The 16,014-nt window shown below is 38.0% G+C and overlaps 1 protein-coding gene across 5 annotated transcripts in view; it reads left to right on the forward strand.

The window, feature by feature from the left end:
• Positions 1-415: 415 nt before the first annotated feature.
• Positions 416-16,014, forward strand: part of LOC118111049 (paired box protein Pax-7) — a 60,218-nt gene continuing 44,619 nt past the window's right edge. For 2 of the 5 annotated variants that reach the window (XM_035159330.2, XM_035159327.2), the window contains exons 1-4: positions 466-820; positions 1,342-1,577; positions 1,814-1,943; positions 2,163-2,291. In XM_035159330.2, the coding sequence (XP_035015221.1) occupies positions 736-820; positions 1,342-1,577; positions 1,814-1,943; positions 2,163-2,291 (580 nt within the window). In that variant the 5' untranslated portion in view covers positions 466-735. Of the gene's footprint in view, positions 821-1,341; positions 1,578-1,813; positions 1,959-2,162; positions 2,292-16,014 lie in introns of all 5 variants that reach the window. The other 3 variants (XM_047340375.1, XM_035159328.2, XM_047340376.1) reach the window with 3 other exon arrangements.

The following is a 16,014-nucleotide window of genomic DNA, read 5'->3' on the forward strand; positions in this document are numbered from 1 at the left end:
GTGACTGTCTCTAACCCCCCTCAGTTGATATTAGATTGCACCCTTTGCTTAGTTATTACGATGCTCAGTAGCATCATTGGGATGTGTTTGTCTTCAGCTGCAGATCAAAACTGAAGAGAAATGCCACAGGCCTGCATCAACACACGGATCGCCTGTATAGCTGATTTGCATTGGATAGCATTTGACAGGTGTTTGTGTGTCCAGTTTGTTAGGTGAGCTGCTATCGAGGCTGTGCAGTGTGTTTCAGTCTGAGTGTATTGTGTAGGCTCCGTGCTGTTCTGACGGTGTGTGTGTGTGTGTGTGTGCATCTCCATCCCTTCGTTCCAATTGGCTGCTGAAACTTGTTGGAGCTTTTCCCTCTCGAATAAGAGAAGGCTCCGTGAACCTATCGGTGCTCGCAGTCCGTCCCCCCCTCCTCCAGCCTGCATGGCCCAGACTTGTCCTGGAGACTGAGACAGAGTCCAGCCTTCACAGCGGTTAAATAAGCTGGTGTCAGAGACGGAGCAGCTGTGTAGTGTGAACACATTAACAGTGTAAGGACTGTCTCACTCTGCTTCGGGGGCTTTCACACTCACATTAAACCTCCCTCTCCTCCTGCACCTCTCTCTGGATCTGTCTGTCATTTTCTATCTCCTTAAATACTTGACCAACAAGACTGCTTTTGAACTGGACATCTAGAAACTTTTTTTTATTTTGTTTTTTATTTTTGTATATTTTGTTTTTGTTAATGGTGCAATGTCGTCTTTGCCAGGAACGGTACCGCGGATGATGCGCCCGGCTCCCGGACAGAACTATCCCCGCACTGGATTCCCTCTGGAAGGTAGGCCGCACACAGCCCCAGTGAGAGGAGGCGGAACATCAGGTCAATTAGGAAAGGAACATTTAACTGGAAAGGACATCTTCAGATTAAATACAGTAACATACTTTGCTGTGAGGAAACTCCATCACTTCTTCATATTGAAAATTATTTTAATACTATACAAAAATGTGATATCATCTTAATATTGGCTATATGCTATTTAACATATAGGTGCACTTCATTGATTAATTGTCCACTGGCTATTTGGCCAAGAAAGGAACAGTTTAAATTCCCAGAAAAGTGTCTATAAAGAAAACATATGGGATTTCTTCGAGTGTCTGGAAATTCAAATCAAACACGAAAGGAGAACCAGATGATCTCATCAGTATTTGGACGACGTGATGTGAATAATAAAGACGGTATAAATGTCTCTTCACCTCCTCAGGGTCATAATAATAATAACAGCAGGGCCACTTTCATATGTTAGGCCTTCAGCCAGATCAGCCCGACAGAGTCCAACTGTCTGTCTGTCCCCCCAACAGTGTCCACTCCTCTGGGCCAGGGACGTGTCAACCAGCTCGGAGGGGTCTTCATCAACGGCCGCCCGCTACCCAACCACATCCGACACAAGATCGTGGAGATGGCCCATCACGGGATCCGGCCCTGCGTCATCTCCCGCCAGCTGCGCGTCTCCCACGGCTGCGTCTCCAAGATTCTGTGTCGCTACCAGGAGACCGGCTCCATCCGGCCCGGAGCTATCGGAGGCAGCAAGCCCAGGGTGAGAGGAGCCGGCAATAATATTAATACAAATAATAATAATAACAACAACAATAAGAAGAAGAAGAAGAAGAAGAAGAAGAAGAAGAAGAAGAAGAAGAAGAAGAAGAAGAAGAAGAAGAAGAAGAAGAAATGTTCATATTTAATTTCTTTCGTTCTTTCTTTCTCCCTATCTCTCTCCTTCTCTCTCTCGTATCATTATACTGATATTCGGTCCGGTCTCTGTCCGATCTACAGCAGGTAGCCACGCCGGACGTGGAGAAGCGGATAGAGGAGTACAAGCGGGACAACCCCGGCATGTTCAGCTGGGAGATCAGGGATAAACTGCTGAAGGACGGAGTGTGTGACAGAAGCACAGTCCCTTCAGGTGAGGCCTCCCCTGGTAAGCCCCATTTAATTATACTTTTTACTTTGACTGTTTCCCCATATGGATACAAAATAAACAAGGCCGTGGTTGTCGCCTGTAGAGAAACGAAGGTTATTATTATAATTATTATTATAATTATTATTATAATTATTATAATAATAATTATTATTTTTATTATTATCATTATTAGTGTGACTGAAGATGCTCTTATGTTGGCAGTGAGTTCAATCAGCCGTGTGCTTCGAGCTCGCTTTGGGAAGAAGGACGAGGAGGATGAGTGTGATAAAAAGGATGAAGATGGGGAGAAGAAAACGAAACACAGTATCGACGGTATTCTCGGGGACAAAGGTACGTGCTGCTTTCAGCGCTCATACAAATTGGCCTGTAAATGGTCGTTTAGTCGCTGCGGTTCTCCTGCTGTAAGCGGCTCTCCCAGCAGACACAGCGGCACCTTAATTATTTATGACGGGGAGCGGGAGTGGATGCAGCTCCCGTGGTGCTGGTTAAACGCTCTGTTGAAAGCGGCGCTGACACATGACCGATGTGCCCGTCAATATCAATTACAAGCGGCCTGACAGCAACACCAGCCCCGCTGCGGAGCGGGGGGCCAGCCGCCTCAGTGCGGCCCGTGTGGGAGCTGTGCGTCGGCCACGTGAAATATATACACCGCAAACAAACTGTATTTGATTTATAAAGGACACCGCTAGCAAGAATTAAAACAATCCACAATCCCGGGCCTTTATATCAAAATCAAGATATGTGTAGTTCAATTTTAGCTCATATATTGTAGGCCTACATTTTAAATAAGCAAATGATTCACATCAAGTCAAATTAATTATATACATATTTATGAAGCAGTAATAATGAAACTAAATTAAGATTCATTTATAGGTAATTTCTTGAGGATCAATTTTTTCTATAAAATAGAGATACATATTTAGTGTCTAGTATCGAGCTATATATAGGCTATATGTATTACGAGATCATAATGACATAATGTTTACACCCGTTTCCCACAGTGAATTCAAATTTTTATATATATACATTTTTGTAGCTGAATCAATCAATCAAATTTTATTTGTATAGCCCATATTCACAAATCACAAATTGCCTCATTTACAAGTTGCGAAAACAACCAAAAACGTATAACTTGCTGGGTGACACTGCAGAAGCTGTTTTTTGTAGTGGGCCTGTAAGTAGCATCTGCCTCCTGACCACTGGCTCAACTGGAGACATGTTCTCTTTTCAAATCAAAATTATTCACAACTGTCCTCTTTTCCTTCTTCCTCCCTTCCCTCTTCCTTCTTCAGCCTTCTGCGTGTCTTTCTGTCATCTTGGCCTGGCATTTAATAATTTGAAGACTTAGCCTATTACAGCTGGTAATGAAACTGGTGTCTGTTGAATAGGTGTCTGTGTTGGAGAGGGGTGTAATAGCTCAAAGGCATGGTAAGAAATATATTTATCCCCTATCAGCCCTCACTCTCACAGTTCCAGGCACATGCGTTCAGTTGAAGAGCTTTAAAGCAGATTAAATTGAGCCTTTTATTTCTTTTCACTTTCATCTTTCAGTGGCTGACTTCGTGGTGTAAAGCCTGCAGCGCAAATTCATGAGATTTTAAGGTTTCCTCTCGTGTTGTTTAGATTGTATTTTTGAATATTCATTTCATTTGTTTTTGTGGGATTGCTTTTGGTGGCATGTTGGCAGAATGTGAGGGAGAGCGTGTGTATTTTAGCTGCAGTGTTAGTCTGAATATGTGACAAACACATTTAGTCTCATTTTCATCAGATGAGATACTGCTTTTTACGCCAGCACTAATGTACAGCAAGGGCAGGCTGCATATACAAATTAGTCCAATTTATATTTGTTAAAACCCATCACAAACTGCTTATACACATAAAATCAATATACATTATAGGAGATTTATCATAAAATGTTTACAATTAGCCAATTTATAATTGGCTCATATCACAAATACATGCTGCTCATCCATCTTGATGTACTTACTCATATTTGCATAAAAGAAATGACTCCAGGTATATTACATCTACTATACGTGTTGTAAAGTACAGGCCTGCACTGCACATAATTGTATTTCTCATCTTAAGCTATATGGTTTTTTTTCGATTTTTGATAGATGTCAGTGTTTATGCATATATATATATATATATATATATATATAACACATATAGTAACATAACAGAAGATGTATTTCATTCCATATAGGGGCCCATATAATGGAGCTGTCTGCTTTTGGTCAAACCACACACTGTATCTGTTTTGATGTCTCCATTGACAGTGACTGCTATATAGTCTATTCATCTGCACTTTAAGGCAGCACTGAATCAATATGCTGTATACCAAAGAAATGCATACATGTACTGTAGTACTATGAATTTTGGAGTCCAGAGTAAGCCTCCTTGAAAGAAAAAAAAGGTCGGGGAGGACTTCAAACAAATTCAGTGGAAGTGACAAGAGGCAGCTTTAAGGAGAGCGCAGGCTGTGGGAAGTTCTATTGCAGCTATTAATAACACTTTTCCCCGGGCATCCACACATACTGCACTTTCTCCCAGCTATTTTGCCGGGTTGAAATTGAGGGGGACCCAAATGTTGGCTGGAGATAACACAATCATCACAACCTTGGTCCTGGGCTGTGCATCTGTGTATTAAACTGGGATTAACCTCCCCTTTCCTCCCCGCTGCCTCGCACCAAAAATTCACATTATAAGGGACATATTAAAAAAGAGATGAGGGAATTGGAAGCCAATGTGCAATACAGATGAGTCGTATAAACATTAATAATTATGTCATCGTTTTCATGATAATCATGCTGACATGCTCATCTCCTTTGTTAGTGTAAAGTGTTTGGACTGTGGGTTGGACTAAATGAGCAGTTTAGAGACATCAAAAACATGAATGTCTTATTTTGACCTCACTAAACAAATAATTAGAATAAACAAATGAGACTTTATTTAATATCATTTTTATTTTTCAGCTGCAATCTTGGGCTCATGTTTTTCAGACCGGAAGTTATTTAAATGTAAAGGTGATGTCTTTAAACATCCTGAAAAACAGGCATCAGGCAGTGATTCCAGTCATTTAGTGACTGAAAGACAAATATGTCACATTGTCCATTACAGCATCAAAAAATTGTTTTGGAAAATGTATAAATATTACAATATCATGATATATTATAACGTAAAATTGAATTGAAATTTTCTATAAAAATGGCCAATCAAATGGAAAATCACACATCATGCACAATGGCCAAATATAACCAGAAATAAGACACTGACACCTTTGTGTAAATGTTGATAGACACACCTCACTATAAAATCATATAGCACACCTTATATTCATAAGATGAAGGTTTTGGTGGTCTGCAATATTTTTCTAATTATCACTGATCATGTTCTTACAACTAATAATTCTAAAATTGTTGTAGCAGCTATACATGTTATTATTGCTTCCTAAAGCTGTCTGATTTACAGTCTGTTCAAATAACCTTTATAATAAATAATTTCAATATTTGTGACGAATAAATTGTGGCGGATGTGTGCTTGGTCACTGTAGGTGCAGAGGTTTAGTGTTTAGCAAATGGGATTTTACCCCCTCTGGGGACATCAGTTCTAAAAGAGGCTTCTATGGAATGACTGCAAAATATTTCTCTCCTATAAGAATATTGTGTCATGAAAAGCAAGTGAAATATGGCTTGGAAACGCCACATCAAGACTAACGTACAGAGATGTTTTTTTTATTAGTGAGCGTGATGAACGCTGAGGCTGTTCCTGTTGTGTTCATGCAGCAGCTGTGGTGACGTGCTGACCTGAGGACAGGATTCATGTGCTGTCTCCAGGTTTGCCTCAGCACACAGTCTTAGAGCACAGGAGCAAAAAGTAGGTGAGGAGAGGAGGAAGCTGTTGGAGCAAAGTGAGCAGCTTAAAGGCTTTGATCCTCTCCTGCTTTTGCTTATCAGAGACATTTGAGGTGACACTGCCACAATGAGAGTTCATCATATTAGCTGGTGCCAGTGCTGCTTTCAGGCTTGCCTGTCTATTAATTAAAGCCCATTTACCACATGAGACAGGATCTGTCTGGGCCCAGCCCCCGATGTAAAAGTATGAGAACAAGGTTTTAGTTTTAGGTTTCAACATATGAAACGTGCCATTAAAAACACAAATGAAATTTTCAGATGGCATAGACATTTAGTAATTTGTATTACATATGTAATATATTTTCATTCATAGTGCTCCATGGGAACCATTTAACATGTGTTTCCCACATGTTCTTCTTAGAAAATGTCAAATTCTATTAATTACACATTAATTAAAACATATATATATATAAATAAATTTGATGAGAGTTAAAACATTGTTAATAATACTAATAATATTGATGACCACTCAAAGCACTCTACAGTACAGTTTTTCCATTCACCCATACACATTCATACAGTGCATCTATTTCTTTATCACACATTGCTAACACACTGCCAACACAACTGTCAGGGGCAATTTGGGGTTCAATATCTTGCCCAAGGACACTTTAGCAAGTGGTATGGAGTAGACTGGGATTGAACCGCCGACCCTTTGGTTAGATAATGATCCTAGTAATAATAATAATAATAATAATAATAATCTTAATAATCATAAAAGTTATAGTAATAGTAATAACAATAATCGGTGAAACTGTAACAGTTGTAATTAAAACCTTGAATATGGTTTCCGCTGTTTCTCAACAACCATTAGCATTTTTGTCAGGTCTGACCTACTTGTTGATTTTCCTTTATTTCTTGTAGCACTCTGGACTTCTCAGTGATATGTTTGAGAAAACAAACATGTATAAAGGCTAGCTGCTGAACAGAGAGGGGGCTTTGAATAGGAGAATAGCAGCCCACTCTTTGCTATGGAGTGTTCAGTAGCCATCCCTTAATCCTCCTTTCATTTCGCCGACAAATGCCAAGAATCTTGTCTGGCGACCCATTGGGAAGCTGATCAGCCAACAAAAGAGGAGCCGTGCACAAAGAGCAAACAGGCAAAATGGGGTTGAGGGCAGTCAGAAGCATTGGGCATCCCATTAACATCCCATTTGCAAAGGATACACACAGGATAAAGGCAAACAGAGAAACACAACGCATAACACAAACAATATGGCAACAGCAAATTAATAAAATGTCAACACTTTGGTTGGTCTTTAATTGAGCTGAGCCCTCGCTGCATGTTGTGGTGAAGCCCCAGCTGTGGAGAGCTCATGAACTGCAGCTGTGCCGCTCCAGTGTGAAATACATGCTGTTTTTCTACACACACACTACTAGATGTTGTCAGTGGAGCAGTTTTTAACAAACACATTTAATGGTAAAGGTTTTTTCAAACACATGGAACTTATTTAAAATGAGAAGAGATCTTATAGCTTCCAAACTTATCAAATATGTCAACCAGAAAAATACAGCCTAAGTCTGAATATTTTAATTTGATAGAATGGTCCCATCATATACATTTTAGGGTTTGAATGTTTTTCTCAGTTATTTTTATTTTACATTTTTAATTTAAGAAAAGTGAAATTCTTGAAGGTAAAAATAGAGGTTTTAAGAGGTTAAGTTAATATCTTGTGCTTGATTGGTTTGTTAGCTGCCACTGTGTCGGGATTTGGCAGGAGACATCTGCTTTCATCCAACTAATTTGACCCAAGAGCTCATTACAGACAAACCACTGAGAGGTTCCTTCCTCATACTTAGCTGCAGGATCAAACAGAGCTGCGTTTAGAAAACACAGCTCCCTGACCACAGGATTCGGCACTACACCACTTCACCATGGTCTTTTAGGTTCGTTCTTTCATCCACACATTCATTTATTTTCACATATGCGACATGTCTTTCAAATCATATAATGGATAATATCATGGGCATATTGTTAATATCTACTTTAGATTATGTTGATTATTGATTTGCTTTAAATTTGGACAACACAATATAGTCTTTGATAATTGAAAAATTTATTGAAAGATGATATTCAGAATTAACAAAATCAACTGTCAATGATTGAGGAAAAAACGGAAAGAAATATCATAAATAGATAGCAGGGCTGTATGCTGGACTGTACAAAGTACTGAGTGCATTGTTTTACTGTAAGGCTTCAAATATAATTGATTGTATATTATACAATCAATTATAATATTAAGTCCCAAACTTTGCCAGTAAACAGAATATGACCTTAGTGCCCTCAGTGACCTGATAACATTAGGCAAACAAGTATTATATCAGTAACTGAAATTATTATAATTTATTTAAAGGGAACAACCGTATATTGTATTTTCTTTTTTAATCCTATTATTATCTGTTTTTTTCTGTTTTTCTTTTTCAAAGAAATGACCAAACATATTGAGACAGAGTGAAAATAAAGCTGAAGTGTGTATAACTGATTATTCATATTAGCGTTTCCTGTGTTTGGGAAATGGATGAAGGAATTATTTTCAGAGTGGCCTAATTCATCTCTGAATCCTGATTGAAATTTCCATACAGAGGTCTGTGTGCTTGGATCTATTAGATGGCTTATTCATGGTTTTCTCCATCAATCCATGTAAGAAATCACATTCACCAAATGCAACCATCCAGTGTAATTGGCTAGAAAATGACCTTAAATATACAGAGATTACTGGGGCATAAAAGCCTGGTATTCCTGTATTTTTTTTTCTCGGGGTGGGGGGTAAATGTTCACGCTGCTGAAAGGTATGAAAGTGGATTAATGGCCATGTCTCCGTCACTGCATTGAAATAATTTGAGGCACATATTCAAATATTTGCGACACACACAAGAACTGAACATTGTTCACAATGCATCTTTAGGTAAATAAATCAGGGAGCGCGCTCTTAACAGAAGCACTGGATTAATGAGCTGCTGATCATATTTGATTGATATGCTGTATACCTTTCTTGTATGAATAAGGTACCAACAAAATTAAAGGGTTAATACTGATACTGACAGCTATGTAAAATACAATATTACAGGATGCAAAAATAGAAAATGTTGAGTATTGATCTTAAAAATGCACACCACATCTGTCACTGACAAACTTTATTGCAGTTTGTAGAAAATACAATTTAACAGCGGAGCTCAGTCACAGGGATTTATTATGTTGTCTGTTAATTCATTTGAAATTAGGTCTGTGCTTTTAATAATTTGCTCTAAATTGTTCAAATGGTCCTAAATTGATAAATAATACATTACTAGTAGCATCAAATTATATTATTCTAATGAACTGCTTTCTCCTTTTCTAATTACACTGTAAAAAATGTTTCAATTCAATTCAATTTTATTTATATAGTGCCAAATTATAATATACATTATCTCAAGGCACTTTGCATAGAAGGTCAAGACGTTAAAAATTATAGAGAAACCCAACAATTCCGTTTTGTCTTCCACAACTGTAACTGTCGCTATTCAGCAATTACTAAATACTCAAGCAAATCATTTATTTTCTCTTAAAGGTTTAATCCTTTGTTACCCATTAACATTTAAGAATCCATGTTTAATCAAAATCTGATTCATGCAGTGAAATTAAAATGAAATTGTAAATTAATTGTTACCAGATGTTCTGGCTATTTGCTCTCATCATCTGATCATTAAAAAAAGTAATGAGGTCCTATCAGAGATACCTGCATGTTTGGCAGTAATGAACTAAATATGAAAAAATATGAAAAAAATTAAACAAATACCTTGATATACAGACGGGTGTCTAAAGACAGTTGTAATAATTATGATTGTGGTGGACACATTGCACCAAAATATGATAGCATTCTTATTGCAAGATGATTTTATAACCTGAATCAGTTGTATTGCATTTGTCTGTGATGAGGTAAGCTGGTTTCTTTCTTATTAAACTACAAATATCTAAATCGATACAAAAAAACATGTTTTTGAAGTGCAGGACAGCTAGATAGAGGTATTATTATTATCGTAATTGTTATTATTATTGTTGTTGTTATTTTTATTATACAGGCCATAGTAATCAGCTTTGATATTCAATGATATTGCCTGCATTTAAAAAAACAAGTGACAATGATGTATAGTAAGAAAACATAGGTTTGCTACCTGAGGTTTTTGTTGTGTTATGTTACTTTGTGGAACAACATATCTAGCAAAATTATATTTCTGATTGTATGAGCAATGCTGTAGATGTAGAGCTTTGAAATGGTTTTAAAGATTTACATTTTTATGGCATCACTGTGTTCAAGTAGCCTACTTTTATTTTTCAGCTTATATCTCATTGCTCCACAACAAACAGGCCTGCCTTTTCAATGCATTAATTTCACAACATTGCAAAATAAAATTACATGCACTGTTATCAGGATTTTATTCTAATTTCATACTCTAAATTTATTCTGAGATGTAATCTGAGCCTTCTCCTCAGTATGATGAAGCTGAGTGTGTGAGCATCATGTACACAATTATGTTTGAAAATTGATACAGTTCTAAACAGAAAAGTACTAAAGTCCAACTTCAAAACTTAATGATCTCTGTACAAAGAACGTGTTGATTTTCAATAAGTTAATAAATGTTACCACTCCTTATTCATTCAGTTAATTTATCAGAACTAATTATTGGTATAGATACATTTTGTGTGATGTTCTGTGGGAGGACGTTCCTCAGCGTGATCATGTGATTTTAGCAGGAATAATCACAGAAAAATTGAAAAGATTTGGATCTAAGAAACGTACCTTTACACAAATGCCAGTCTCAACATCAGCATTGTGGAATATTGTTAGCCCCAATCAGGCAGCTACAGACAATAGGCATGCATGTGTGCTTTTAGATGTGGCCCTCTGATACACTAACAAGAGAAAAAAAGCTCATACAGCCTGTCTGTTATTTTGTGCCTGGATTTGCTGTTGAAGGAGCTGATGAACTCCTCCAAGTTTATTAAGGAAAAGGAAACAATATAAACCAAAGACTTCAGGCAAGTAGGCTGACAGTTTATAAAGTGGCAGCCATTGTGGCCTGAAGGCAGATGCATGAATACCTCTGAATAGACTCCCTCAAAGTGACACGATTGAGCTAGACAACAGCAAAACGCTGAAAGGAAAGCTTCTCCTCTGTGCCGCTGAGCTGATCGGCATTTCTAATGCTCCGGCTTTGAATGAACATACATCTGCAGGGGGAGGGTGTGCAGGGGTCCACTCACCACACTGCTGTTCTGACTCCTGTTTTGGCTGGAAGTAAAAAAAAACTTTGTTACAGAGTTCTGTTGTCGCTTTTCTCCCAACTGAGTGCAATGTAACATTTCCTAATGTTGAAATGGTTTCAGTTCATTTGATGAGAAAATGTGGCTTAACAGTGTCCTGTAACATTTTGAGCTCTGTATGGAAAGATGAAGTTGAAAGTGGCAGTTCAAATTGAAGAGCTAGAAGGAGTTTCAGTTATGTCGATAGTCTGTTCAGTCAGTCTTTTGTTTGTTGAAGTCATGTGTTTTCTCACACCTTTTTATTTAATGCTGTGACAAAATAGTGACAGTGTACTACAGACAAAAGGGAAATAAGCAAAAACAATAAAATGTGTGTAAGCAGTTTGAATATTGATATTCAAACCACTTACAGCATATTAGTGTAGAATAATGATTCAATGTTGAAATGGTTGCAATTTTTTTAATCTAAAATATAAATGCTTTAACATTTTGGGAAATATGATGACGACAGTTAACTCATTTCTATACCACTCCCATGTATGACATGGAAATAAGACACTGCCAGAAAGCAGTTATCTAAGCTTAGCATAAAGACTGGAGGCAGGGGTTCCACAGCTCTGTGCGAAGGTAACCTACCAATCCCTGTAAAACTCACTTACACACCTCATGTGTTTCACCCATACACAGACAGTTATAGGCTGCAGTTCTACAGGCTGTTACATGCTGCTCGATTTCGTGGCTGTGGGAGCAGTGATTTCCTGGAGTCACATCAGAAAATCACTGTAGAAACAGACTATTGTTTCACCCCTGAACCTGTTGTAACAATTGTTCAACATAGATTACCTACATTTAGTTCAGTAAAGAGCTTTCACTACATCTGTTGAGTTAAGATTGTTTTGAGTTTTACTACAGAGGTGGTAAGAATCGAGGCCTCAAAGTAGCAACTTGCTACTTAGTCTTCCAGAGCTGCACTCAAGTCATATTTTCTCATTTTCTCTGCAGGCCTACAGTTAGAAGATGGAAGAGATGACTGATCACTACATCCATTGTTATAGTATAGAGGGAGGCAGTAATTTATTTCATTGTTTCACTAAGCTGATTGTCTTTGTCTGTCTGTCTCTCCTGTTGAGAATATTCATCAAACCAACCTGAACAGAAGTTTTCAGTTATTGAACATCTGGATCTATAGTAGATGTTAGCAAACATTTTCGCTTGTGGCTAAAAATGTAGAACCATGCCTTATATTGTTAACTTCTCAAACTAACTGACCAGTCACAACTTTGAAACAACCACTTGTAAAGGCTCTGAGGTTTCCTTCGTTGTGTTTGAGCTGCTCCATTGGCTTTCATCATCAGCAGTCATTTGACATAACCAGCAATGCACACATGTATGACATGTATGAAAAAGCTGAAGAAGAATGAGCAGAATAAATGTTCTTTTCCTTCAGATGTGATAAGCAGCAGATGAAAGCCCACCTATCCCTCCATCTCCTGCAAACGTATCGGTGCATTTCAAATATTTGAAACCTGAATTTGGAAAGAGAGTCAACAAGCACAAGCACAAGTCACTTCACTTTATTTGCACTGCTCTGATTGTTGATCTACTTTCTCCCAAAGAAAGATTATTCTATTGCTCTTTAAAACTTTCTGCAATTGCTTTCTTTAAGCCTGCAGCTGTCCAGTGAGGGCTTTGCTGTGTTGAGTATATCTTAAGAGTGCTTCTTATTATTATATTTGCTCCCAGCTCTAATCTTTATCAGTATTTATATTGACAGTCAGCAGTTTTTGTTTATGGCTTATGTTTTTATCTACTAAATAAAGACACATGCATGCCAGTGCCTGTGGAGGAAAGAAGATAAAGACTTTGCATTAATAGTTTGCTAAGACATAATGCCCTGATAAAGCCAACATCTTTGTGTGGGCTGGATTGAGTTCAGTGCCAGTTCTATCCAGAGCACACCACTCGCCTAACAGCTCCATATAGTTCTCTTTGAGATTGTATGTTTGTGGCTGCACTCAAATGTTTTTCATAGTAAACCAACAATAGTTTGGATTTTTCAGCACAGTTCCTCCATCTGCTGGAAAATATTTTACTCATCATTGTGAAACTGCCTACGTTGCAATCACTCCACTCCTGCTGCTTACTGTACACTTTTGCTGCATTAGTTGTGACTAAATACCATTGTGTGGGGCTGTATTGGAACAAAGGCGGGAACAATGCTGAACTGTATGAATGGGAGCATGTGCAGAGGCACCAACGTTGTTGCAGCGCTGGTCTCAGCGTCGTCTCAGTTTTGCCCATTTGGGCTTGAATTTGAGGCCTTTGTTGATTGAGGAGCTTCTCTTGCCAACTGGCAGATTTTATTTTACTTTCTTTTGTGTTCTTGGAATCATTTTCAAAACTTTGGCTTTAGCCTCATTAGTCAAGTGTTCAGACCTACAATTCAAGGCCCTGTATTGTACACGCATACAAAAATCTGCAATTTAAATGAAAATATACTGTTACAGCAAAAAATGTATGAACCTATAGCTGATATGATATTATTATGGTATTACAAAATACATAGTTATTAAATATAAACCACCCGGACTTAGCTACAGAAAACAATTTGTCGAGACACTATTCATTTATTCAAATTCCCATATCAATAGGTGACATAAATACTAGGTGATTGGCATACTGTGTGTTTATCGTAATTCACATATATTATGGGAGAAATGTATGAGCAAAGCAAGCTTAATGCTGAGATATGACAACACCTCCAGTCTGGGCTTTGTTAAGTCTCTTTATAAACTAACATAATCTGTGTTGGAATGGGAGATTTTATGTTAAAATGCAACAATAGTGAGAAAAAAAAAATCAGAATCATGTCCCAACAACCTCCCCCATCTGTCAGTTCCATGTCATGCCTCTTCACAGTTTGACCTCTATAATGCTTACACTGCTTGGCTGCTCAGCTTTAGGGACTCCGTCTGCAAGTGTTTGCTGAAGTCTTGCCGAGTGCAGCAGAGCAGTTTCTGGTCTTTTATGTCCAGCGGCCTCCTGGGGGACTTCCTCTGTTGGCCCTGAAAGGCCCGGGGAGGCTCCTGGGCCTCCGTTATTTAAAGTGAGCCCACTTTGTCACTGAGGCAGCTGACCAATAAGAGGTGTAAAAAGACCTGTAGTGCCAAGACAAGATGTCTAAAAGAGCCACAGCTTCCACTTCAGTCTGTCCACATTGTTTCTCATGCCTCCAGTCGAAACTCTTCAGCTGCTAAAGAGAGAAAAGACCTTGTACACACTGTTTATCTGGTCTGTTAGATTTGGTCTTTGGAATGAATGGTAAATATAATGGAAGTAATAAGCGAGCATGTTGAGTGAAGTGTCCACTTAGTTTTGTTTAATCCAGCTTCTGAGATCTTAGTGCTGTGGAGTTAAATATAGTTTAGTTTTATAATCATCCAGATTATAAAAGCATGTAGAGTAAGTATACATGTGTGTACCACATGTGTAGTGGTATTTCTTTATGTACAGGAGCCCAACTATGACACACATGCACAGTTAAGTTTTGGCTAATTTTGAAGGTTATAACCTCTGTTCATACAGAGGCGGGTTTACATGCATTAGTCCACTATAAGCACAGATCAAATGTTAGATGACTCTGTGAATATTCCTCATGTTGACAATCTGATGCAGCTCTCAGCTCTGTATTAGACCATGTTGTAGTAGGTTGTGTACAATGCTGCAGAGCAGCAGAGGTGAAGCTCATCTAACAGCGAAGGCTGTGGATATGTAGCTGCTGTGGATATGTAGCTGCTGTGGATATGTAGCTGCTAGCTTTCATTCCCAACAGCATTTTGACTCAGCCACAGCATTTTAACAGGCTTAGTAATGTTTCTACTGGCAACTTTTAAGGTGAAATGTTTTTTGTGTGTTACCCACTATAATAATTGATGTTGAATGGTCTTGAATGTCAATAAGGCAACTTTGACCTTTCCATTTGATTATTAATTGCTCTCTTGCCGAGTACACTTTAATGACTTGCACTTGAAAAGTTCAAGGGATTTCAACGTCTTTTTCCTCGACTGGAGTATACATAATGTACAGTACAATATATACAGTGCATTGTCATTACATAGTGAGTGTAAGTTTTCCAGTGTAAATAATTATTTTTCAAAACATGTTTTCAGTGTAATGCCCCACAGGTTCTTTTTTTAAATCAAAATCATGAATGAATGAATGATGAAAACATTTTAGGAACATGTCTGCAAAGTCACAAAATGTTGACTACATCTGCACAATGTTCAATGTTAATGTGCAGAGAGGGTTGCTAATTCAGTTCTTTGTTCTATGAAAAGTAAACTAAGAAAAATCACACAGTATTGTATACAAATAAAACTGTAATGACATTTTGCATGACATGTCAGTACATGCTTCATTTAACACCATTGTAGTTAGGGTTAGGAATTAAGTACAGAAATGATGTGGTGTGAAATAACATGCAAAAAGCAAAAATGTGAGGAAATAACAAGCAAAATGTCATATGGTGTTTGACATGTTATTCATAAACTCTATGCTTTGGAAATCACGTTTCCTACATGCAGAGTATTTAACTATCAACGTTTTCTTTTTAAACTTGTGCATCGTGTTAAAGATTCTCTGCAATATAAATAAAACTGACTTGACTGGACTTGGCAGTCTGTCGTGTTGAAGGGAGGTGTGTACAGTTATGGTGTGAAAAAGAAGAGTGTCAGTGGTGATGAGAGCAGGCAGGTTGGTTAGATCATGCCCTAAAGCTGAGCAGAAAGAGATCCTTATCACAGACTGCACACAGGAAAATACCTTTACGACACCTTTCTCCTTCTTTCATGTCTCACAGAAACAAACACAACAACTATGGACCAAAAACTTAACAATC

This window comes from Hippoglossus stenolepis, chromosome 6 (assembly GCF_022539355.2).
Source record: "Hippoglossus stenolepis isolate QCI-W04-F060 chromosome 6, HSTE1.2, whole genome shotgun sequence".
Lineage (NCBI taxonomy): Eukaryota > Metazoa > Chordata > Actinopteri > Pleuronectiformes > Pleuronectidae > Hippoglossus > Hippoglossus stenolepis.